Genomic DNA, 23,822 nt, shown 5'->3' on the forward strand with positions numbered 1-23,822 from the left:
AATCTGATTTTATTCAGCTATCATTCTGTACCTGAAAAAGTAACAAATTAATGTACCAGTTTTGAGATTGAACTGACTCTGTTATATCAATTTTACACATCCATTGATCGGGGGTGAAAACAATTTGTTAAAAAACAACCTGTTACTTTTTAAAAATATAGAATGAACAAACAAATGTTTTTACTACCTGATTGCCAAAGAGGTTGAATCCATTAATTGCTTCTAGGGCTGCTTTTGCTAACCCAACAGAGCTGAGGGGGAGAAAAGAAAGACATTTGTTATGCTTACAAACCTGGAATTTAACAAACCAATACTTGATATTTCTTTGAGAAGTAGAATCTCTTCTTGATTAGTATTTTGTGTTTAAACACTAAGCTAATGAACAATGATGCAATAGGTTGTATTTATTTTCCAGAATTTTTCTTTTCAGTTTTTTCTTTGTCTTTAAAAGTCAGTGATCATCTGGAAAAAATACATCTGACTTTATTTTGCTGTTGGACATCTAGCATTCTGTGCTTCAAGGCCTTACTAGTAGGACAGCAGGTTTACTTTCTGCACAATTTCTGTATACTCAGCTCTCAGACAGAAAATGTGACAAAAGAAACCTCTGGTCAAATAACTTGGATGAAAAGTTAAATACCACATATCAGTTTTAGACCAAAGAAACTGCACAGTTCTGATGTCAGCCATCCATCTATAATTATCGTCAACTCATTCACTCAACTAGTAGATAAATACTGAGATACACCGTGTAGTAGGCTATATCCATTAAACCAAAATGAGCCATATCGATGCTATGAACTTATTATCCAAAATGTTTTCTCCATGATTTCCCACATCAATGTTGTTATAATCTTTGGATAAATGATTATCCATATTTTTTTACACATTTTTTTGTTTATTCTGAAATTTTTATGTAACGGATATAGTTAGCCTACTACATGTGAAAAGTTGCTCAGGGCCTGATTTTCAGAAGAGCTCATGTCTCATTTAGGCACCTACATGAAGTGGCCAGATTTTCAAAAGTCCTTAGAAGCCAGTAGCTTCGAAAAAGAACAATGGGAGCAGTATAATGCTGAGTAACGCTGCTAGAAAAATTTCTAATTTCATTTTTTTAATGAAAAATAGGGACGAATACTTCCATCCCATTTGTTTTAATCTTAGTATGGGTTATATTTAATAAATTATCTGAAGTATTTTTATATCAGTGAGTCCTCATCAATTTGATATGTTGCTTTTAATATCATCCATACAATCAAAAATCTAGTTGTGCTTTAATTATCAATATGAATTGCTCTCAGAGGTTGAAATTCACCCATGTTTGAAAGTCCTATGTAAGAATCTCTGTGCCATTTATGTCCCACAGTAAAACACTGGCGGGAACGTCTTTCAATGTTGAACAGGGAAAGATGCAGGGATCTACTGGGGCAGGCTGGGAGACTGGCTACTGGATTTGCAGAACCCATATCCTGACCATTTGGATTAGCCATGCCCAGGGCCGGCTCTAGGCTTTTTGCCACCCCAAGATCCGAGAGCGCAACTGCCCAAGCAAAAAAAAGGGTGGCCGGAATGCCGCCCCTGGACATGTGCTGTCCCAAGCATGTGCTTGGTTTGCTGTTGCCTAGAGCCGGTCCTGGCCATGCCATAATTAGTTCACTGCACAAAATATGTTTTTCAGGCTTTGTGCAGAAAGAGGTGAATTTCACCCTAAGTAAATAATGTTTTTCTGATTTATATTAATTATTGACAGGGTAATGAGTCTTGTAGATGGGGGAAGGGGTAGATGTGGTATATCTTGACTTTAGTAAAGCTTTTGATACTCTCTTGCATGACCTTCTCATAAACAAACTAGGGAAATACAACTTTGATGGAGCTACTATAAGGAGGGTGCATAACTGGTTGGAAAACTGTTCCCAAAGAGTAGTTATCAGTGGTTCACAGTCATGCTGGAAAGGCATAACAAGTGGGGTCCCACAGGGATCAGTTCTGGGTCCAGTTCTGTCAAATATCTTCATCAATGATTTAGATAATGGCACAAAGAGTACACTTATAAAGTTTGTGAACAATACCAGGCTGGGAGGGGTTGCAAGTGCTTTGGAGGACAGGATTATAATTCAGAATGATCTGGATAAACTGGAAAAATGGTCTGAAGTAAATCAGATGAAATTCAATAAGGACAAATGCAAAGTATTCCACTTAGGAAGGAACGATCAGTTGCACACATATAAAATGGGAAACGACTGCCTAGGAAGGAGCACTGCGGAAAGGGATTGGGGGGAGGGGAGGGGTCATAGTGGACCACAAGCTAAATATGATTCAACAGTGTAGCACTGTTGCAAAAAAAGCTAACATCTTTCTGGAATGTATTAGCAGGAGTGTTGTAAGCAAGACATAAGAAGTAATTCTTCTGCTCTATTCTGTGCTGATTAGGCCTCAACTGGAGTATTGTGTCCAATTCCAGGCACCACATTTCAGGAAAAATGTGGACAAACTGGAGAAAGTCCAGAGCAACAAAAATGATTAAAGCGCTAGAAAACATGACCTATGAGGGAAGACTGAAAAAACTGGGTTTGTTGAGGCTGAAAAAGAGAAGACTGAGAGGGGACATAATAGTTTTCAAGTATATGAAAGGTGATTACAAGGAGGAGGGAGAAGAATTGTTGTTCTTAACCTCTGAGGATAGGACAAAAATCAATGGGCTTAAATTGCAGCAAAGGAGGTTTAGGTTGGACATCAGGAAAAACTTCCTGTCAGGATGGTTAAGCACTGGAATAAATTGCCTAGGGAGGTTGTGGAATCTCCATCATTGGAGATTTTTAAGAGCAAGTTAGACAAACACTTATCAGGAATGGTCTAGATAATTAGTCCCGCTACAAGTGCAGGGGACTGGACTAGATGACCTTTCAAGGTCCCTTCCAGTCCTCTGATTCTATGTATTGATTCTGTGTGCATGTTTTGTTTTTGTTTTCTAAGCACACACTTTGGTCTATGTTCACCTGCTATTACAATAAGGCAAAAATATCTCCTCTGACCTTGCTGGGGCTTCAAAATTCAAAGAGGTTTGCCACCATATTATTTATGGATATTCAATATAAAAATATTTAAAAATAAAATCAGACCCTAGTCAAGGGAGCTTCTTATAACTATGCAGAAAATATTTTCAACATAATGTAAGGGGAAACGTGTCTAGTTGCAGAATTGCATGTACTATATTTAGCACACATTATTTCTCTTTGACTGTTTTCATTACCAGCAATTCCATTAAAAAATTGATTTCAGGCTGTATCATTTTTTTCAAACCATCAACAACAGGTTTATAAAACTTGTCTTCCTTTCAGAAACACTGCCAGAAAAGCGCTTGTGGGATTTAATTCTAATTGGTTCAACAAGGGAAAGTTGATTATGTTAGCTAAAAAATTCTGCTTGGAGCAGCTGCCATCAAAGGCTGGTAAATTCGCATTGTTTTTAAAACTTTGGATGATTAGAAAGTTATTGTTACCCAGATAATGCAATGAAGTAGTAAGCTAAACTCACTGGTATAACCGATACTAACCATTTCCTTAGTGTCAAGTCAAGTCTAACTTTCTTCTAGTAGTGTTATTATAACCGATACTAACCATTTCCTTAGTGTCAAGTCTAAAAAATAAAGTCTAACTTTCTTCTAGTAGTGTTATTTATCAAGTACAGTTATGAAAGAGCAACTGGTTTAACTGAAATTGGCATAGCAACTTAGTTAAATCATGTTTCTTGGGTGTTACAGCTATACTCTAAATAAACTGGATATGCTCTATGAGCACAAGATAAATCCACTGCTTTGATAACTGGATTACACGTTAATGGAGAAGTCCCTATTTCTTCTTCCAGAGGAACACCTTCAATACGCATGAGCAGGTATTTCTGGAGAGTGAGCGCAAGAAACACTGACTGGCAAAAACTAAGAGGTAATAGTTGACTGGAAGGGAAAGAGCAACGACAATCAGGCAGAATAAGTTACCTTATTTTGTCTAGGTAAGAGGAGGAGGCTCACAGAGAGTATAAAAAAATATGTATTCTTCCATAGTGAATAACTTTAACTTATATCACTTTTACTTGCTCACTCAATATTCCTGGGTAAACAATCAATACCCCAATTGTAGCTCATCAGTATTTTTCTACCTTTGCTTATTCAATACTTTGGAGATTTCACTACTTGCACAAACACTGCTTGCACATAAAAATACTAGTGTTTTAAAATTAAAAGGCTGATTTCATTTCCCCATCATATAATAAATATTCCTTCATGTTAATAGTCTATCAGACCCTTCCCCTACTGTATGCTTGTGACTGCCATAAGTGCTATATTTTGCAGATGACAAATACATAAGGAAGATCCTGCAATACTACAGTAAAGAGGAAAAGTGCTAATATATTTTAACAATTGAAATAGCAAATATGTCTTAAGATAATGAAAAGCTATTCAAATCAGTAAGCAGTATAAGATTATGCACATTAGGAATGCTATTAAATTTCAGACAGTTGAAGATTTAATCATTAATTACTTAGAATCATAGAATCATAGAATATCAGGGTTGGAAGGGACCTCAGGAGGTCATCTAGTCCAACCCCCTGCTCAAAGCAGGACCAATCCCCAACTAAATCATCCCAGCCAGAGCTTTGTCAAGCCTGACCTTAAAAACTTCTAAGGAAGGAGATTCTACCACCTCCCTAGGTAACGCATTCCAGTGTTTCACCATCCTCCTAGTGAAAAAGTTTTTCCTAATATCCAACCTAAACCTCCCCCACTGCAACTTGAGACCATTACTCCTTGTCCTGTCATCTTCTACCACTGAGAATAGTCTAGAACCATCCTCTTTGGAACCACCTCTCAGGTAGTTGAAAGCAGCTATCAAATCCCCCCTCATTCTTCTCTTCCGCAGACTAAACAATCCCAGTTCCCTCAGCCTCTCCTCATAAGTCATGTGTTCCAGACCCCTAATCATTTTTGTTGCCCTTCGCTGGACTCTCTCCAATTTATCCACATCCTTCTTGTAGTGTGGGGTCCAAAACTGGACACAGTACTCCAGATGAGGCCTCATCAATGTCGAATAGAGGGGAACGATCACGTCCCTCGATCTGCTGGCTATGCCCCTACTTATACATCCCAAAATGCCATTGGCCTTCTTGGCAACAAGGGCACACTGTTGACTCATATCCAGCTTCTCATCCACTGTCACCCTTAGGTCCTTTTCCGCAGAACTGCTGCCTAGCCATTCGGTCCCTAGTCTGTAGCGGTGCATTGGATTCTTCTGTCCTAAGTGCAGGACTCTGCACTTATCTTTGTTGAACCTCATCAGATTTCTTTTGGCCCAATCCTCCAACTTCTTGTTGGAGAAGTCAGGAAAAAAAAAACACAACAGAGTTTCCGCTATTAGGGATGTTACGTTCATTTCTCTTGGGTCATTTGTACATTACATACCCTAAGAATTTGTACATTGTTGCTAATTGCTAATCAAAATCTTAGACAACAAAAAGTTCAAGGACCCCTCGCTTGGATTGTTTCCCTCTAAACGTAACAGTTCAAGACAATGTATTTTAGCATGTATTTAGCCTAATGCACATAAATTATTTTGAAAGAAAAATGCTTGAACTGTTGGTTCCCATTAAATTTAGTAACAGGTCCTCAATTAGCATTTGTCTGAATCCTTTGATAAACCCAAGAATATCAGGATTCCCATCTACACCTGCACTTTTTTTCCTGCACCTACAAGTTGCGGGGTTAAAATGAACATCACAAACGGTGACAGAAATAATGTCCAATAGCATAGAGATATTGCACATATACATGTGTGATTAAAATATATGTTAAAAAAGGCACTACATTTTAAGCAGCCAGGCAGACCAACAAAACAATCTTAATAGGGGCAAACAACATGACAGCAGCATATGATATGCTCAACAAAGAAGCACAAGATCAAGATTCCTATGCCTTTTTGACCTAGGATATGGAGATGCTGTGTTCTAGAAACATCCTATCAAATGGCAGATGTCAAAGAAACATTGTTTGCAGAAGTACTCAGCAGATGCTTGGAGAACATCTTGATCAAATGGTTGCAGGACAAATTAATTTTTCAGAAGCTCAAACACATGGGTAAGGAAACATACTATTCTCAAAGGTGTTACAATGCTTGCCTTTGAACCAGAGAAATAAAGCAGACCTGAGTTTCCCCTATTGAGAAATCCAATAGTAAAAGAATGGAGATGAGACAGATATTGCAAGCAGATCGAGTATTTTTGAGGGCCATACTGTATTAAGTTTATGAATGGTTAATGTATCATTCTGGGCCAGGAATTATATGCAACTCCATGGGGGAGAAGACTATCACAGCTTCTTCAGGAAGTAAAAAGTGTGTGTGCTCGGAATGGTGAGTAAGGCAAATTGCTGAGACTGTAAACAACTCTGGAAAGGTACCACCCCCTGAGGTGATTTGCATATACTGGTTCAAATCAAAACAGGTTTTCCAGAAACCAATAGTCAAAGAACAAACTTGGAATATATAAAAGCTGAGTATAAACAGACTCAAGGGTCTTTCTTTTGATTCAGAAAAAGGAATACTTTTGGCCTACTCGAGCTCATAGGACTGATGGAAAACTTCTGGTATATTTAGTAAATATTATAGGCCCTTTAATTTTATTTTTAATGTTTTCTCTATGATGCTTTTATCCTAAGAATAAATGTAGTTTGCTGAGACAGAAAGGTGTGTGTGGTAACAGGTAGTTCAGTGGTTCTCAACCGATTTACCACTGTGGGCCACATATGCAGCTCTCGGTGTTCTGTGGACTGCATCCACACAATATATATACTACCTGTACGGACTTGAAGATGTCACATGGGCCGCAGCTGAGTGCTGATTGGGCCACAAGTGGCCTGTGGGTTGAGAAACACTGCTGTACCTACTGGCATACACTGGTCATAGACCTTGGAGAGAAAGAAAAGGATAGGTGAGGGCTAACAGGCAGACTGCCTTGCTGGGTATATCATAATATTTGGCATGGAGCTGTGCAGCCTTAAAACCCCTGGTTGGAAGGGAGTAGGATATGGGTCCAGACTCAGATACAGGTGATGGCTGGAGACCTGATTGTTCATTCCTGAAGTGGAATACAGAGAGAGTACACAGCTGCAGTTACCCTGAAACTGTGAATGGAGGAACCCCATCTTTTCCAGGGTTATGTAAAAGTATTTTAAAAAGTTCTACATCTTTCTGCTTCACAATGATTTCCGACTTCTGTGCTAACTTCAAAATCCTTTAGTTAGAAATAGAGACTTCAGTCCCCAGCATGTGCAAATCAACACTGCATCAACAAAGCTGACTTCAGTGTAGTAGCATCTTTATAAACGTGAGGATCTGGTCCAAAGAGTTTTTCACCATTCAGTGGCAATTAGAAACTAATTATCACCAACTTGAAACTAATCTAAAATAGAACGCTAGCCTTTTGTAAATACTTCAAAGATATTTGCATCTTCTTCATCACAGGCTGGGCTTTTTGGTTATCACTCAAATTACTTTATATCAGACAGTATCCTGTATGAAAGAGGCCTACATCAATTAAAAATAACTTCCAATTCTGAAAGAAAGCACAAGTTATGAGCAGGAATAATCACTCAGATTTAAGTGACAAGAATCCAGTGTCAAAAGTGTACTGAGGCTTAAGAGCCTGCTTCATAAACCATAGCCATTAGAGAGGCATGGACAAACAATTCACCTACAGCCTTGAGTAGCATTATACACATTTCCTGAATTATTTCCGATATTCTCCTGTGCCACTCTACCAGAGCAGTCGTACATTGAGGCAACGCATGGAGTATTTTGGAGTACCCTAGTCTCTTTTTTTCATCCACACAGATCCCTCAATGCACATTTCTCTCCCATTTTTCCTCATCTGTGACTGAAATTGGACCTCAGCTCTTTTCCATGAAGAATTAAAGGAAAAAACCTCCAAAAGATATTAGAGCAGGGATCAGCAACCTTTGGCACGCAGCCTGTCAGGGAAATCTGTTGGAAGGACAGTTTGTTTACCTACAGCGTCCGCAGGTTCAGCCAATTGCAGATCCCACTGGCCGTGGTTCGCAGTTCCAGGCCAATGGGGGCTGCGGGAAGCGGTACGGGCCGAGGGATGTGCTGGCTGCCGCTTCCAGCAGCCCCCATTGGCCTGGAACAGCGAACCGTGGCCAGTGTGAGATGCGACTGGCTGAACCTGCGGACGTTGCAGGTAACAAACAGTCCCGGCCGCGCGCCAAAGGTTGCCGATCCCTGAATTAGAGAGAGTAAGGATATCTGTGCACGGGCAAGGAGATGGGGAGGGCAGCAGCTTACACCCTTTCTGTGACGGATAAAAGAAGTCAAAGCTCTATTTCTCAGCTTAGAAAAACCAGCTACAAAGATCATTGTTATTTTGGGAACAACAATGAGCTCAGTCCCATATGGCACAACAAAGACATTCTGGTCCTTGGCTCGAGGAGCTTGCAGCCTAAATACACAAACAGCACAAAAGAGACACTGAAAACAGTGGGAGAGACAAATGAAGGATATAACTTGGAGCATTGATTTTTCAATGGGAAGCTTTTTTTATTTGTTTATTTTTTTATGAGTGGAGGACAGTAGGGGTGAGCTCTGATGTGGACTGGCATTTTTAGACTTCATATACCACAAAAGAAAGAGGAACTACTGCAACACAGTGTAATCTTTTAGATTTTTGTTTGCTTGTTTTTTGCATGTGTTGTAGTTTATGTGAACAAGACTTCACCTAAGTATAGGAAGGACATACCTATAATTAGCCGTTTTTAATGCAATGAGATTCACAACACATGGAGTTCCACATCACGCAACTAAATTAAGTAAAATTACTGCACACTAAAATAAGTGTACTGATCCATTATGGCAAATCCTACATACTATGGATGTCATTTGTGTCAGACTATCATTGTCATGTTTCTTTTAATCTACCTTTGTAAGCCCATTTTCTCTAAAAAAATTATTACGATTGTCATCTAAAAAGCCACAGCTCTATTGACTTTATAGCTAATAGAGCACAAATAGTGCTTGTATCTGATTTCAGAGTTTTCTTTCGAGAGGACATGGATAACAAAAAGATCACAGCTAATAAGTATGCAGACATTCTCATCATAAAGCGATTAGACCATGGAGGTCTACTAGTTATCCAGTAGTCTATGATGTGCCCACACGAAAGTTAAGATATTCTTGGTAGTACAATCCTTGAAATACTCTTGGAATTAAAGAGCTCAACCTGACATTCAAATACTGTACATGTTTGAAGTGAGGTAGGTCAACAACCCGACATTTAACATATCACTACTCTAGAAACCAAATGACGTCTGAAGCCTCAAATCAGACTAGAGGTAGCTGAGAGGTACCCAAAGTATTTCTTTTTTTGTTTCTAGAGATGATGATCAAGGTAGATGTAATAGGAGGGATGTAGAAATTATAATTCTGAACTTATGGACAGGTGGAAACACAATGATTTCCTTCAGATTTTCATGATACCTTCAGCCTGTGCTTTAGGACATTATAGTCTATACTTTCTGATACATGATCTCAGAGAGGGAAGTGGATGGATGAGAGTCCAGATGTTTAAAGGCTGCGTGCATCCTAGCTGACAAATATTTTTTTAAAAAAAATCAAGACAACTTATAAAATCAATGTTGCAATGCTTTAAGAATTTAGATAATAAATAGGAACAGAGGAAGCTTCAGATCTGAATTTAAATAACTTATACAAAAATTAAAAGTTTTCATTTGTCTTTCAGCACAAACATTGCTTCTTCCACTAGAAGGTGTGCATAGTGGGAATGGACCACGCACTAGCGGTAGCTAAACTGAGAATAAAAATACGAACAAATAAGAGATCTGAACAACAGAGATGCACATGTTAAAACATCACCAAGCTAAAACAGATGACAACACAATAAGAGTTTAGAATTGAGCTAGCAAATAGATACCAGGTGCTTGAAGACGAAGATGATGGAACATAGAAAGCAAACTGAACAGGTAAAGGGAACTTTCACTAAAACGTGTGAAGTAGCGCTGGAATTCAGAAAGTAACATCAAAACAAATGGTCATCTGAGGATACATGGGAGAAAGAAGAAGATGCAAAATTATACTGAAATTAAATCAAGCAAGAACAAGATCACAGACACACCGATTAGAGGAAGAATATACTGTGAAGAACAAAGAGACCAAAAAAGAGTGTAGGAAAGTGTAGGAATATAGGCCCATATTAGATTTGGGTGCACTATGGTTTTAAATCGAGTTGGGATAAAAGCATGAACAAAAGGCCCAAAGCATGGAATCAAAAAGAATGAAATCATGAGAAGGAAGAATTGTTGTGTTAAACTTGTAGTGACTTTGAAATACCAGTGTTATCTTATTTAAGGTTTGGGCTGAAATAAGAGAAATAAAACAGTTAATTGGGTACCAAATGCAGTAAAGAATTGGCTATATAAGAAACTGCTTCATCTGTACATAGCTATGGTCCGATAATTGGCAATGACATCACTAGTTTGTTAATGGGTACAAGAAAGTGAAAGGTTCATTGCTAATATCTGCTTGAACATTGTGGGTTTAAGCAACCCTGGGTTTAGCCCACTAGTAAGTATCTTGATCAAATGTTTGTAAGTGTTTTATTATTGTTTGGACATAGTAAACTGCTTATTATTATGACTTCTTAGGCAAGTTTAAAGCAATTGTACAAATACTATTTTGACCTCTGGATTTAATAAAGGAATTTATGGTTAAATTAGTGTCATGGTAATATCCGGCGTCAATTATAATTCCAACAAAAAGACATAGACAAAATGGCAGCAGATGTGACAGACCACTGCAGCATAAAATGACAGGAAGAAACTGTACAACATTACTACAGTTGACAGGACGAAAAATCACATACCAATCAACCAGTTCAAAACAATAAGACCGCAGAACAATTAAATATATGGAGGTAGTACTTAAGTGGACTACTGACTGGTGAGCCAGTGGCCAGACACAGAGATAGGAGAAGGTGTGAACGTCAAATTAGGACCTCTTACCAGAACTGTCAGTGAATGGCAGCCATTACTTTAATATGAATTTTATAGATTTCAAATAGCCTTTGTAACAGTGTATAGAAAAGTTTTATGGAAGCTGCTATGACACTATGGAATCCCTCAGAAAATTGTGAACATCATTTAGAGCTTCTATGAAACTATGACATGCCAAATAATACACAACTGCAAACTGACTAAGCCATTCAAGGTTCCCCATGCATCAGACAAGGACATTTTATGTCACCCATCATCTTTTTACTGGTAGTGGATCGGTTAATGAGAAAGACACAGAACAACCAAGTGTCATACAAATGGATTTTCACACAGAAGTTAGAGTACCTTGACTTTGTGGATGACAACTTGCTATCCCTCACCATATAGATATATGCAAGCCAAAACAAATGATCTTCCAGCCTATGCACAATTAGTAAGGTTGAAAATCGACACACAAAAAACTAAAACCATGAGAATACTCCACAAGAAATACAAACAGAAATACAAATTGATATAGAAGAGGTCCAATATTTCACACATCTTGGCAGCACTGTAAGTACTACAGGTGGAACACACGTAGACATCGAAGTCAGAATAGCAAAAGCCAGACATGCCTTTGTAACTCTACAGCTAATCTGGAGAAACAGAAATCTTGCCCCCCAAACTAACCTTTGAATATTTAACACCATTGTGAAGTCGGTCTTACTATGGTGCTGTAATTTGCATATTTGTTAAGTCCTTAATATCTAAACTCAAAGTTTTAAAAAGCAGCTGCCTTAGACAAATCCTCAATATCAGATGGCCAGAAAAAAGAGTCACAAATGAAGAACTCTGGAGGAGGACAAAACAGAAAACAGTTCCAGTGTCAGTGGCCCCCCTCTTCTACATAGGATCTGGTGCTCCTGCAGTGATCCCCGAATTGGCTGGGGCCTGCACTTTAGTTTGCCAGTGCAGTGGGCACTAAACTACCTCTCAGAGAGCTGGTCTTCCAGATACAGGTGGTATGGTAATGGGAATCTTAGACTGCCAAAGCATGTGCTATAACTGCTCCATACATGAGCAGAAGGCTTTGGGTAAATTTTAGTAAAAATGCATATGCAGCTGCAATTACAGCAATTTGGGTGCACAAGTAACTACTTACATGTGTATCTTGTTATTTGCACATGGAATGTAGGTATAGAACTGTGCTCATATTTCTCATGAGGTATAGACTTCAGTCTCCAGAAGGCCTCAATGTGGCATATTTCATGAGCACTAATTTCACTCTAGACAATACATTTTTAGAAGAAGTTGAAACACTACTTTAATTATTTCTATTTTGATACATTTCCTGAATTCTTTGCATTCACATTACATGCATTTAAATAAACAAAAAACACTGAGAGTTTTGCCAGTTACCTTGAATGCAGTTCTGTGCTGCCATTGTTGTATTTACTTCCTCTTTCCCAGACACCAAAGTCAGGTACTCGGTATGCTCTTTCCACACAAAACACCAGGTTTTGAATGAAGGACACCTATGAGGAAAAGAAAAAAAACTCAAGGGAAACTGAAATATGCCAACATTTCTTATTTATATTTTTAAAAAGAAAATGGTATGTTTTTTAGACTGCATAATTATACTTGCCACTCAATTATGTTTTTTTTTCCTTGTGAAGTATGGTGTTCCCAACCTCAAGGCACCTCTTTGTAAAATCAATTTTTATTAAATATGGTAAAAAACACTCCCCAAAACACTGGCAACTTAATTTACACAAAGCCGTAATGAAGGTAGGAATGCAAATAATTGGGTATTAAAGTAAGGTGCTAGAACATCAGCGCCAAAAAAAAAAAAAATCTAACATCTTGATCTTTAAAAGAATTGTATCAAAAATAACTGTTAGGGAGCAGAAGAAATTAAGCCCTATAAGTAACACTGAAAATAAAGTTTGGGGCGTGGAAACACTGGCATTGTCCCTAACCACTCATTCTAACACAGCTCTGACATGTAAAACAAGTTTTGTCATGTTAGCTCAATATAAATATATGCAGCACATCCTTCCATGAAAATAAAAAGAATGGCACAATTTATTCAATTACCATCTAGTCTTAGATTATGAAAATCTACTAGAAAATAGGAAATTATTCATAGATATAGGTGACAATAAGTCATGATTATGGGTTTTCTCTATCTAGGTTTTGATTGTACCTTAACCACTATGGTATCTGAGTACCTTATGAAATTAACTCAAGCTGAAAAGATAAACAAAAATTCTCTCTTCTCACCTCCATGTTCCACAGAGTAGGTTTTTTTGATCCTAGGAAAGCTAGGGTGAAGAGATGAGTTTTACATTTCATCCCAAAGATACTATAGTAAACATTGTGCTCATTCCTGAACAGTTTCATTGTTCCAGACATGAAAATGGCCCTGCTATTCTCCACTATCTAACTTTCATCTCCAGCAATCTAACTTTGCAGTTGTTAGCTCCACTGGATGGGAAAAGGAGGAGCCGTTACCAGCTTGTCTCAGGAATATATGTGCATGTGTGTATTTCTCGGTAGCTGACGTGTCCTTTTCCCTCCCTCCACCAGGAGACCAGCTGATAGGGAGCCTCTTTCACTGCTCCATGGTGTCAAAGAGGAGGACTACAAAGAATACGATTGTAAAAGTGCACCCCATATTCTTCACAGCGATATTATACGATAACAATCATAATGTATTTTATGCAAGATAAGTCATGTGAGGTGTCATTGGAAACATTATGATTTACTGAATATGATCATCCTATTTGTATGCATGTACAACTTTTGTGTCTGAAGTTAGGAAAATTGACTATGCATCTGTATTACAAACGTGGGTATACCTGGATAATGCCCACTAGGCAAAAGGCTCTCAGTCTATACGGCTGGCTGGGAAGGGCCCATTCCAGTTAATTAGCCATTAGGAGAAAACAATAGGCCTTAGAAGAAGCTTATCTCCCACGGGGGAGCCTTTCTGAGAACACTGCAGACAGCCTCAGACTCACGGATGCTGTGACGCTACAGGAACATGTGACCAGGTCACCTGGTGCTGGACTCCATCTTGGGATATCAGTGTTTTTCCACTGATTGGTGTGGGAACCAAGCTTTGAAAGAATGGGTTCCCACTAGATGCAAAGGCTATTTAAGGCAGGGGAGTGACATCATCATGGTTCTTCACTGACTCCCCATCCAAAGAGACTCCTGGAAACACCTGAGTAACAAAGATTGAACTGGGGGAAAGTGCTGGGCTCAGGCTAAAGGGATTTTTAGCCTGTGAATGGAACGCCTGGGGACTCCAGGTTATAAGTTGGTGCAGCTTGCCCCTTAAGAATCTGCAGCCTGTTTGTATCATCACTTAGGGTGAGGATTTGCTATTTATATCGGATCTATGTAGTATATTAACCATAGTTTGCATGTTTTGTTTATTTAAGAACACAAGAACAGCCATACTGGGTTAGACCAAAGGTCCATCTAGCCCAGCATCCTGTCTTCTGACAGTGGCAAATGCCAGGTGCCTTTAATTTCATTTGGTGACACCTAATTCTTGTGTTATGAGAAGGAGTAAATAATACTTCCTTATTTACTTTCTCCACACCAGTCATGATTTTATAGACCTCTATAATATCCCCCCTTAGTCATCTCTTTTCCAAGCTGAAAAGACCCAGTCTTATTATGCTCTCCTCATACTTAAGCCATTCCATACCCCTAAATTTTTGTTGCCATTTGCTGAACCTTTCCCAATTCCAATATATCTTTTTTGAGATGTGGCGACCACATCTGCATGCAGTATTCAAGATGCGGGTGTACCATGGATTTATACAGAGGAAATATGATATTTTCTGTCTTATTACCCATCCCTTTCTGAATGATTCACAACATTCTGTTTGCTTTTTTGATTGCTGCTACAAACTGAGTGGATGTTTTCAGAGAACTATCCACAATGACTCCAGATCTCTTTCTTGAGTGGTAACAACTAATTTAGATCCCATCATTTTATATGTATAGTTGGGATTATGTTTTCCAATGTGCATTACTTTGCATTTATCAACACTGAATTTCATCTGCCCATTTTGTTGCCCGGGCACTGAGTTTTGAGAGACCCTTTTGTAGCTTTTCGCAGTCTGCCTTGGACTTTACTATCTTGAGTAGTTTTATATCATCTGCAAATTTTGCCACCTCACTGTTTACCCCTTTTCCCAAGTCATTTATGAATACGTTGAACAGGATTGGTCCCTGTACAGACCCCAGGGGGACACCACTATTTACCTCTTTCCATTCTGAAAACTGACCACTTATTCATACCCTTTGTTTCCTATCTTTTGATCAGTTATCAATCCATAAGAGGACCTTCCTTGTTATCCCATGACAGCTTACCTTGCTTAAGAGCCTTTGGTGAGGGACCTTGTGAAAGACTTTCTGAAAATCGAAGTACACTATATCCACTGGATCTCCCTTATCCACATGCTTGTTGACCCCCTCAAAGAACTCTAGTAGATTGGTAAGGCATGATTTTCCTTTACAAAAATCATGTTGACTCTTCCCCAACAAATTATGTTTCTCTATATGTATGACAATTTTGTTCTTTACTACAGTTTCAACCAGTTTGCCCAGTACTGAAGTCAGGCTTACCGGCCTGTAATTGCCAGGGTCACCTCTGGAGCCCTTTTTAAAAATTGGCGTCACATTAGCTATCCTTAGTCATTTGGTACAGAAGCTGATTTAAATGATAGGTCACAGAATACGGTTAGTAGTTCTGCAATTTCACATTTGAGTTCCTTCAGAACTCTTGGGTGAATATCATCTGGTCCTGGTGACTTATTACTGTTTAGTTTATCAATTTATTCCAAAACCTCCTCTAAGGACACCTCAATCTGGGACAGTTCTTCAGATTTGCCACCTAAAAAGAATTGCTCAAGTGTGGGAATCTCCCTCACATCCTCAGCCATGAAGATCGAGGCAAAGAATTCATTTAGTTTCTCCACAATGGCCTTATTGTCCTTGAGTGCTCCTTTAGCATCTCGATCGTCCAGTGGCCCCACTGGTTGTTTAGCAGGCTTCCTGCTTCTAATGTACTTAAAAAAAAAATTTGCTATTACTCTTTGAGTCTTTGGCTAGCTGTTCTTCAAATTATTTTTTGGCCTTCCTAATTACATTTTTACACTTCATTTGCTAGAGCTTATGCTTCTTTCTATTGTTTTCACTAGGATTTAACTTCCGCTTTTTAAAGGATGCCTTTTTGCCTCTCACTGCTTCTTTTACTTTGTTGTTTAGCCACAGTGGCACTTTTTTGGTTCTCTATGTTTTTAATTTGGGGTATACATTTAAACTGAGCCTCTACTATGGTGTCTTTAAAAAATTTCCATGCAGCTTGCAAGGATTTCACTTTTTGCACTGTACCTTTTAGTTTCTATTTAACTAACGTCCTCATTTTACTGTAGTTCTGAAATTAAATGCTAGTGTTGGGCTGCTGTGGTTTTTCCCCACTACAGGGATGTTAAATTTAATTACATTATTGTCACTATTACCAAGCGGTCCAGGAATATTCACCTCTTAGATCAGATCCTGTGCTCCATTTAGGACTAAATCAAGAATTGCCTCTCCTTTTGTGGGTTCCAGGACTAGCTGCTCCAAGAAGCAGTCATTTAAGGTGTCAAGAAACTTTATCTCTGCCTCCCGTTCTGAGGTGACATGTACCCAGTTAAGATGGGGATATTTGAAATCCCCGATTATTATTAATTATTATTATTATTGAGTTTTTTATTTTCATAGCCTTTCTAATCTCCCTGAGCATTTCACAGTCACTATCACCATCATGGTCAGGTGGTCAGTAATATACTCCTACTGCTATATTCTTATTATTAGAGCATGGAATTACTATCCATAGAGATTCGATGGTACAGTTTGGTTCATTTAAGATTTTTACCTCATTTGATTCTATTCTTTTTTTCACATATAGTTCCACTCCCCCACCAGCACGACCTGTTCTGTCCTTCTGATATATTTTGTACCCCGATATTACTGTGTCCCATTGATTATCCCCTCTCCACCAAGTTTCTGGGTTGCCTATTATATCAATATTCTCATTTAACACAAGGCATTCTAGTTCACCCATATTATTTCGACTTCTAGCATTGGTATATAAGCACTTTAAAAATGTGTCAATTTTCAGCTGTCTGCCATTACATGATGTAATTGAATGGGACTTTTTTTCATTTGACTGTTTCTCATCAGATCCTGCTACCTATATTCTATCATCTTCCATCCTCTCCTCCTTACTAGGACATAGAGAATCTCCATTAATAGATCCTCCCCTAAGGGATGTCTCTGTCTAAACCATGTGCTCCTCCTCACTTGTCGGCTTTACCTTCAGCCCTTAGTTTAAAATCTACTCTATGACCTTTTTAATTTTAAGTGCCAGCAATCTGGTTCCGTTTTGGTTAAGGTGGAGCCCATCCTTCCTGTATAGGCTCCCCCTTTCCCAAAAGTTTCTCCAGCTGCTAATAAATCTTAACCCCTGCTCCCTACACCATCATCTCATCCACACACTGAGACCCTGCAGTTCTTCCTGTGGAACTGGAAGCATTTCAGAGATTACCTAGGAAATATGGTAGCAATCTGTTTTGATCTGTTAACTATCCCATATAATCATGTAAAAACTATCTTTTATAGTTAATAAACTTGTTTTTGCTTTGTCTAAAACCAGTTTGTGGGAGTCATAACTCAGGGCAGAAAGCTGTATATTCTTCTTCACACTGAGGGAGGGGGTGAATTTTATGAGCTTACGCTGTACAGTTCCCTGTGCAGCATAAGACGGTTTAAGTCTGGGTTTACACTCCAGTTTGGCGGGGGGTGGGGTTTGTGCCTGAGTTGCTGGGAAGTTCCTTAGCTGGACCCTTCCCATGCAGAGCTGATCACAACATTTGCATGTAACTGAAGCTGTCCCTACCTGTATGTAGGTTGGTCACAGCAGTACAGTGTACAGGCTGGTGGGTCGGGGGGTTCAGTCATAACCCAGTGCAGGTGGCACCCTGGGGGGAACCCATCACAATGATATCTTCCCGTCCCATGCTTGGGTGGTGCAGTCAGTAATAAGGGAAGTAAAAGGAATGGTGGGGATTAAAGATGAACCCTATGTATTCCAATATTAAAATAAGCAGAATTAAAACTTTGCTGATTTTTTTCTTGGTAGTGGGGGGTAGATCCCATTGCCGCAGGTTTCCTTAACTCTCACTCGTGTCTGGGGGAGAGAGGATATTGCCACTGAAGTCACTGAATAATGGTACAGATGACAGTTTCCCCTTCCTCTATCTCCTTTCGGTGACCAGCTGCAAGGAGGGGGAGCAGGCAAAGCCAAAGCCTAAGGGCTTCAGCACTGGGCGGGGGGGCCTGCAACCTGGGCCCTGCCTCCCAGGGCTGAAGCTGAAACCTGAGTGCTGCCGCTCATGGCTGAAACACTTGGGCTTCAGTCCCAGGCAGTGGGGATCAGGCTTCAGCTTCAGCCCTGGGCTCTAGCAAGTCTAACGCCAGCCATGATGACCCCATTAAAACAGGGTCGCAACCCACTTTGGGGTCCCGACCCACAGTTTGAGAACCCCTGCAGATTGATAGAGAGAGAGACGCTCCTACTAGTACTTTTGTTTTTTCAAAATAAGTTGGGATGAGAGAACAGCTAAATGTCAGTGAATTTATCTATAAGTCAAATATTACCAAAAATGTATTTTGCCAACAAATTTTGGCAGTGTTCATCTTCTTTGGCTTGATGTGTCAGCAAGCAATCATCATCAGACTTCAGCTATTTGAAACTAAAAGGGAGAACACACTTTGTTGGGGACTACATCACTAGGAGACTAGTCACATCTTTACCCATTTTGCACAGTGTTAGTACACTCAGTTTGTAAGGCAATATTGCAACAACAGTTATGTTACCTGTTTGTCCTACAGTATTCTTTTATAACTATAACCTGCCTAATAAAGTATGTTGTAACAGGGTGTCATATTCTGAGATCGTGCATGGAAAAGCAAAGCTCTTCTGCTCACATATTGGTATCAGGTACTAGCACTCTCTAGATTAATGCAGTCACTACTCCTAACAACCTGAGGTCAGATCAGATGGATCCTACTATACCAGGACCATAAAACAATTTGTCTTTCCCCCCTAACACAGAGAGAGATAGGAGCAGGGACAGGAGTTTGGCAGAAAATGAAACCCTCAGAACAGCCTACCTCAGAAGAAAGTTTGGGTTGAGGTTTATGTTGTATTATTTATCTTAGCAATAAAGATAACTCCTTTGAATGGGTTAAGTTTAGCCTACTATCCAGTATACTGTGTTAGGAACAGGGTAAATCCACTTACCTACATATGTTTAAGTTTAATATGTCTATATATGTTTAACCAAACATAAGTACAGCAAACGCATAGCCACAAAACCTCATACTCTTTCTCAAGTGCTGTACATGTTTAAATAAAATGTACATTTAGAAGGTCTGACGAACATATAATACAGTAGTTCCTTAGACTAGAAAGTTTTGCAGGAAAACGTTAAGATCTTGGACTCCAAAATACTTTGCAGTTATTGCAAATCAACATGTTTCGCTATGATAGTGGTTGTTACATTTGTAATATTAAAAGACTAGCTCTCTAAAAGATATTAATGCTAGCTTTTAAAATTAAGACAAAATGATTTACACAAGAAAGAACATTAAAAACACTGGAATAATTGATGAATATCGTACATGAACCAAACTTGTCCAAAGAAAAAAAATCATAAGCATAACGGGCACCAAAGACAGAGTAATTATTCTACAACACCATTGTACAAACGATTGTAAAACACAGATTATTTCTCAAAACTACAACATTTAATTCCTAAATACACTAGCCATTTTGCTACTCTTTCCTGAAATACTTCTTTCCTGAACATGAAAAAATCATTATTATGAGGCCTGAACCAAAGGCTGCGAACCAAAGTCAGGCCATGTATTAAAGTAAATGCTTACAAGTTCACTGTTCTTTACATGAACTTGGCAAAGTTGTTGCTAGTGTACTAGGCACTAGATGTTTACGTAAACACATTTTAGAAAGCTAGTGCAAATACACCCCAATCTAGAACAAGATAAGATGGTTTGATGGAACAATGAATAGGGAAGTTTTGTCGGAGATATCAGGAACAAGAGGAGGTAAACAAATGTCATGAAACATGTAAGTTGTTTATCCCAGTTGTTTTAGTCTATAAATGTTGGGTGCCTTGCCATAACCCTTTTGGTGGCTGAGGGGACAGCAAAGCCTCCCACTGCTGACTGAGCTGCTTCTTGCCACAGGGCACTCATGTGGTAACATACTTGTGCAAGTCATTAGGACTGTGCTTTGAAGGCAACAAACCTGGCCAAATGCCTTTGTCACCAATTCATGCCTCACCTTTCTCTATGAGTAACATCAAGGTCTGCTAAATTAGTAGGCTGCATTCTCTGATAGTGCTGATAACACCAAAGCTCCAAAAACAAAAGCACTGAGAAACTGTAACACCTCAGCAGCCTTGACAGCATTCCAACTTTCTACAATCTGAAGCACTGTAGTTTGGAATTCTAACTTCTTATTTTATATGAGAAGAGAATCAAGATTATTTTCCTAAATCTGACACCAGAAACGAAAACCTGACATTCTTACCCTGTGAATAAGTACTAATCAACAAATGTTATGTAATATTGTCAAATTACAGAGCAACGGGTCCCTCAAGTGTGGATTTTTTACACCCCTGAGAACGTAGCTATGTTGATATAAGTTCCCAGTGTAAACCAGCCCTGAGTCAGTTCTCTATTACGTATTACTTGGCATGTGATATTTTCATACAAGCTCTGAATAATATTCACAAATTTCTGAGGAATTCCATAGTGGATAGCAGACTCCATAAGATTGTTCTATCCACTGTATCAAAGACGTTTTGGAAATCTATTAAATTCATGTAAAGCAGTGATTGCCATACAATCAACAGTTCTATTGTTGGATCATATTAAAGAAGTTCTGTATTAAAATCATAAATGAGTTTGATTTCCCATAGTTTAAATTCCAGGGTATTACTAATTAAGAGGGAGGTCTCTTGGTTTTTGGCTGCTAATTGTGGTAGTACATCTTAAGACAGAGTCTGTTCTCAAAGCAATACTTTGTAACAACTACTACTCACACAGAGAGAGACTCAAAGCAATACTCTGTAACAACAGAAACAGCACAGAGACTCCCCGCACTTTGGTTGTATTTATCTCGCTTTGTTAACAATTGTGATTAAAATAGAGACAGAGGATGTATGTGGATGGATGATTGGTGTAGATCACCGACGAGGCCTAGAAAAAGATCATCCTCGTCAACATCACGGTCTCCTTCGAGAACAGGACCCCGGCCTTCCGAGAAACCCGAGCTCGTAAGTTGGAAAAATACGCCCCTCTGGCCGACCCCCTGAAAGCGAAGGGCTACGAGGTGCAGATGGATGCCCTGATCGTCGGAGCCCTGGGCGCTTGGGACCCCTGCAACGAGCGTGTGCTGCAGACTTGTGGGATCGGTCGACGCTACGCACGGCTCATGCAGCGCCTCATGGTCTCGGACACCATCCGATGGTCCAGGGACATCTACATCGAACACATCACCGGCCACCGACAGTACCAGGAGGTGTGAGCCGGTATGACATCGTGCATCCACTATGGGAAAGGGACTGAGAGGCTTTTTCCATTGGACTGTATGAACTGGAACCATAAACTCACTGAACATTAAATCCCACCAAATGAGGGTAGATCCATCCCCATCATCGTATCCACTCATTATACTCCACACCTGAACATAGCCATTATATGGACAACATACCCCCATATCTCAGTCTGTACTTTGACCGGTTAAACTTTTATCCCCAATCGGGGAGATTGCAGATTATGTATTCCTTACGCCACCCGTTCCTAAACCAAATTTCGCACCCCTTGATAATCTGTACCTTATTGCCTGATAACCAGAAACTTCTATACCTAAACTCTGTACCATGTTCTTTTTATTTCAACATTATCTTAATAAAATTATTAAATAAATGAATGATCAGGGAGGTCCCAGCCTAAGAATCCAGTGTCCATTGGCCGAAGAAGGCATCAAGTGGAAACAACGAGAGAACCCCCAGAGGGCAGAATGGAATCCACCCAACAGCCTCAAGAATGGGAGAACCGAAGAACAAGATAACATCTGGCAGCACGGAGCCGTCAGGAATGTGCCATCTGCTGATTGATTCAGCAACAGCATGATGAAGCAATTCCCATAGACTGGCACAGGAAGAAATTCCTATAAAAATGGACTCTAGAAACAGACCTTTGGGGTCTGATTCTGCAAACCAACTTCCAGAAGCATCAGATGAGCATCTGACAAGGCCCTGCTCCCTCATCATGTCCAGGCCACCTGGCCAGTGGCTTAGCACAAGCAACTCTAAGGCTGGTAACTATGATCACAACCTTGCAGAACCTGTCTCTGTGTGTGTATGAATGAATGTGTGAATAAATATGAAATTGAACGGAATGTTATAGCTATAACTAACTGCTTACTATGATTCTTTATGTATTCACAATAAATGTGGCATTTTGCCTTATTCCCTTTAATAAGATCCTGCTGGTTTTTATTTTATTGGTATAACACTATGATGATGGTTGCTATTCTATTACTATGTGATCTATGCATGACTTCTCCTGTCAGAACCCTGCCTGTTCTTATCATAGCCTTAAATCTACTGCTTTCTTTAGTTTGGGCAGCGGTTCTCAAACTGTGGGTTGGGACCCTAAAGCGGGCCGCAACCCCATTTTAATGTGGTTGCCAGGGCTGTCGTTAAACTTGCTGGGGCTCGGGACTGAAAACGAAGTGCAAGCCGCACCACCTAGGGCTGAAGCCCTCAAGCTTCAGCACCCCCCAAGGCGGGGGGGGGGGGAGGACGCTCAGGGTTTGGCATCCCTTTGGGGTCTTTTAGTATTTTTTTTGTTGTCAGAAGGGGGTCGCGATGCAATGAAGTTTGAGAAACCCTGGTCTAGGGTAACATGTGTAAGTATTTTACTTGGGACAGACAGCAATCAAATGCCCCCTCCAGCTTTTGCACTGACTTAGGTCTCTCTTTTTTGGCAGTCTCAACATATGACTACTTTTCCACTTGTTTGGTACTTTTCCTTCTTCCCATATCATCTGTAAGAAGCTTAACAAAATGTCTAAAATATTCTTTGAGTTTGCCTTAAGGACTTCTTTTAGGATGTTGTCCAGACCCAGTGCCTTTCCACTTTTTAACCGATGTACTGCCCTCTCTTCTTCTACTCTAATGATAGGTCCTAATTCCACATGCAGATCTTCTTCCTCTAAATTGGGGTGTTGATAACTAGTTCCCCATTCAGTAGTTGACTAAAATACTGCCTCCATATATTTAACTTAAACAAAAAATTATCTCTCTTATGTTCCCATACGCTGTAACTGTGCTGATTTTCCTGCCTCTAGCTAGCACAGCAGTGGCAGAAAAATCAGTAAACCCTATTGCATTGTACATGAACATGATGGAGAGAAATAATTGTTTAAAAGCTTTTCTATTACACTAATCATTATCATCTAAGCACTTCAAAAACAATGGATTTCTCTTCATAATAACATTGTGAATTCAGAACACATTATAGATAGGCAAGGCCTTTTTTCTTAGTTCTGTTTGTTCTAATTTCCTTGAAATTTATCATTTTATATTAAAAAACTTAAATGGGAGAAAAT

General features: G+C 39.4%; 1 protein-coding gene across 8 annotated transcripts in view; it reads right to left on the reverse strand.

The window, feature by feature from the left end:
• The window catches only part of PHKB (phosphorylase kinase regulatory subunit beta), a 222,832-nt gene that overhangs the window by 114,207 nt on the left and 84,803 nt on the right, over positions 1–23,822 (reverse strand). For all 8 annotated transcript variants that reach the window (XM_043526045.1, XM_037877750.2, XM_043526046.1 and 5 more), the window contains 2 exons: positions 12,470–12,585; positions 188–251 (listed from right to left, as the gene is read on the reverse strand). In XM_043526045.1, coding sequence (XP_043381980.1) covers positions 188–251; positions 12,470–12,585 — 180 coding nt within the window. The remainder of the gene's footprint in view (positions 1–187; positions 252–12,469; positions 12,586–23,822) is intronic.

The sequence above is a fragment of the Chelonia mydas genome, chromosome 12 (assembly GCF_015237465.2).
Source record: "Chelonia mydas isolate rCheMyd1 chromosome 12, rCheMyd1.pri.v2, whole genome shotgun sequence".
Lineage (NCBI taxonomy): Eukaryota > Metazoa > Chordata > Testudines > Cheloniidae > Chelonia > Chelonia mydas.